This window comes from Mandrillus leucophaeus, unplaced genomic scaffold (assembly GCF_000951045.1).
Source record: "Mandrillus leucophaeus isolate KB7577 unplaced genomic scaffold, Mleu.le_1.0 Scaffold10, whole genome shotgun sequence".
In the NCBI taxonomy this organism is placed as follows: domain Eukaryota; kingdom Metazoa; phylum Chordata; class Mammalia; order Primates; family Cercopithecidae; genus Mandrillus; species Mandrillus leucophaeus.
In genome coordinates, this window is record NW_012098098.1 from 7,280,595 (window position 1) to 7,281,979 (window position 1,385).

The 1,385-nt window shown below is 54.4% G+C and overlaps 1 protein-coding gene across 1 annotated transcript in view; it reads left to right on the forward strand.

Annotated features, from left to right (window-relative positions):
* Positions 1-1,385, forward strand: part of SPATA33 (spermatogenesis associated 33) — a 12,916-nt gene continuing 11,531 nt past the window's right edge. The window contains exon 1 of the mRNA XM_011972072.1: positions 1-319. Within this exon, the coding sequence (XP_011827462.1) occupies positions 202-319 (118 nt within the window). The 5' untranslated portion in view covers positions 1-201. The remainder of the gene's footprint in view (positions 320-1,385) is intronic.

The window sequence follows — 1,385 nt, forward strand, 5'->3', positions numbered from 1 at the left end:
TTCCCGCCTGAGGCGGTTACGGAAACGGAGAGACTCGAGACTGAAGCCAGCTTATTCTAGACCCAAACAGGCGACTGAAGGCGATGGGACCCACTGCCCTGGATTCGGTAAGTCCCGGGTCTGACGGGTGATCCGTATGTTTCAGGTGAGGAGCAAAAGAAGGAATCCATCTATGCGGTTCCAAAATCTAAGGATAAGTTGATGGAGAAGCATTCGCAGGAAACCAGGCAGGCAGACAGGGAGTCGGAGAAGCCTGTGGACAGCCTGCACCCGGGGTCCGCGACAGCCAAGCACCTGTCGCCGGCAGCTTCGCAGGAAGGTAGGAGACGGCGGGAGGGAGCGAAGCGAGGTCAGCGGCTTGGAGGATCTGGGGCTGGGGTGAGGAGCCTACTTCTAAGACCTTACCGGATGGACACTAGTAGCAGGCACGCGCCCTGAAGTTGAAACTGGTTTGTTTTAGGAACTTTATGTAGGAGGTAAATATCCAGAATTCTTGGTTGAAAACATGAGTTTAATGAAAATGTAGGTCAGTTCCCGAGTGATAAGTGTGTACCAGGGGGTCGAGGGGCTGAAGCAGTGTGCGTGTGTCTCACCTGAGGTTCTCCCGGAGGGCTGGGTATGTTGGTGCCACCGGGAATCGCTCAGCCTCCGCACACTGGAACAGAGCCTTGGGAGGCCGTCCCAGGCTGGAGTGTAGCTCTCCGAGGGCTGCTGGCGCAAGCACATTGTGGAGGGTGACTGAGGAGTAGAACCTGGGTGCGACAAAGGCGTCCTTTATAACAGCCTAGTGTGACCAGACCTTTGGGTGTGTGTGGGGAAGATGAGGCCCTAACAGTAGGAAGAAGCTAGAATACAAAGTTTTCCATCAGTTTTACCACATGGAGCTGGAAGTGTTAAATAGTTTAAACAACGGAGATGCTGCCTGGCGCAGTTAAACCTGTCGTCCCAGCTACTTGGCGGACTGAGGCGGGAGGATCTTTTGAGCGCAGAAGTTCAAGACCAGTTTGGGCAACATAGTGAGACCCGCCTCTACAAAAAACAAATATTTAAAAATAAAAAACGAGGGCGGCATGATGGGGTCTGTGCCTACCAACAGGGAAGCAAGTTCCCAGGGGAGGTGGCTCCATCAGAGACCCATTGCTGTTGGCCCAGTGGGAGCCAGCGAGGCCTTGCAGTACGAATTTCAGAAGGGTCAAGCAGGCAGAACCCGCAGAGCCTGTCATCTGAGGAGACTGGGGGCCTGTGCGAGGAGAAAGTGTTTCAGTTTCATCACAAGAATGAACCACTCGGCCGGGCACGGTGGCTCACGCCTGTAACCCCAGCACTTTGGGAGACCAAGATGGGTGGATCACTTAAGGTCAGGAGTTCAAGACCAGCCTGGCCAA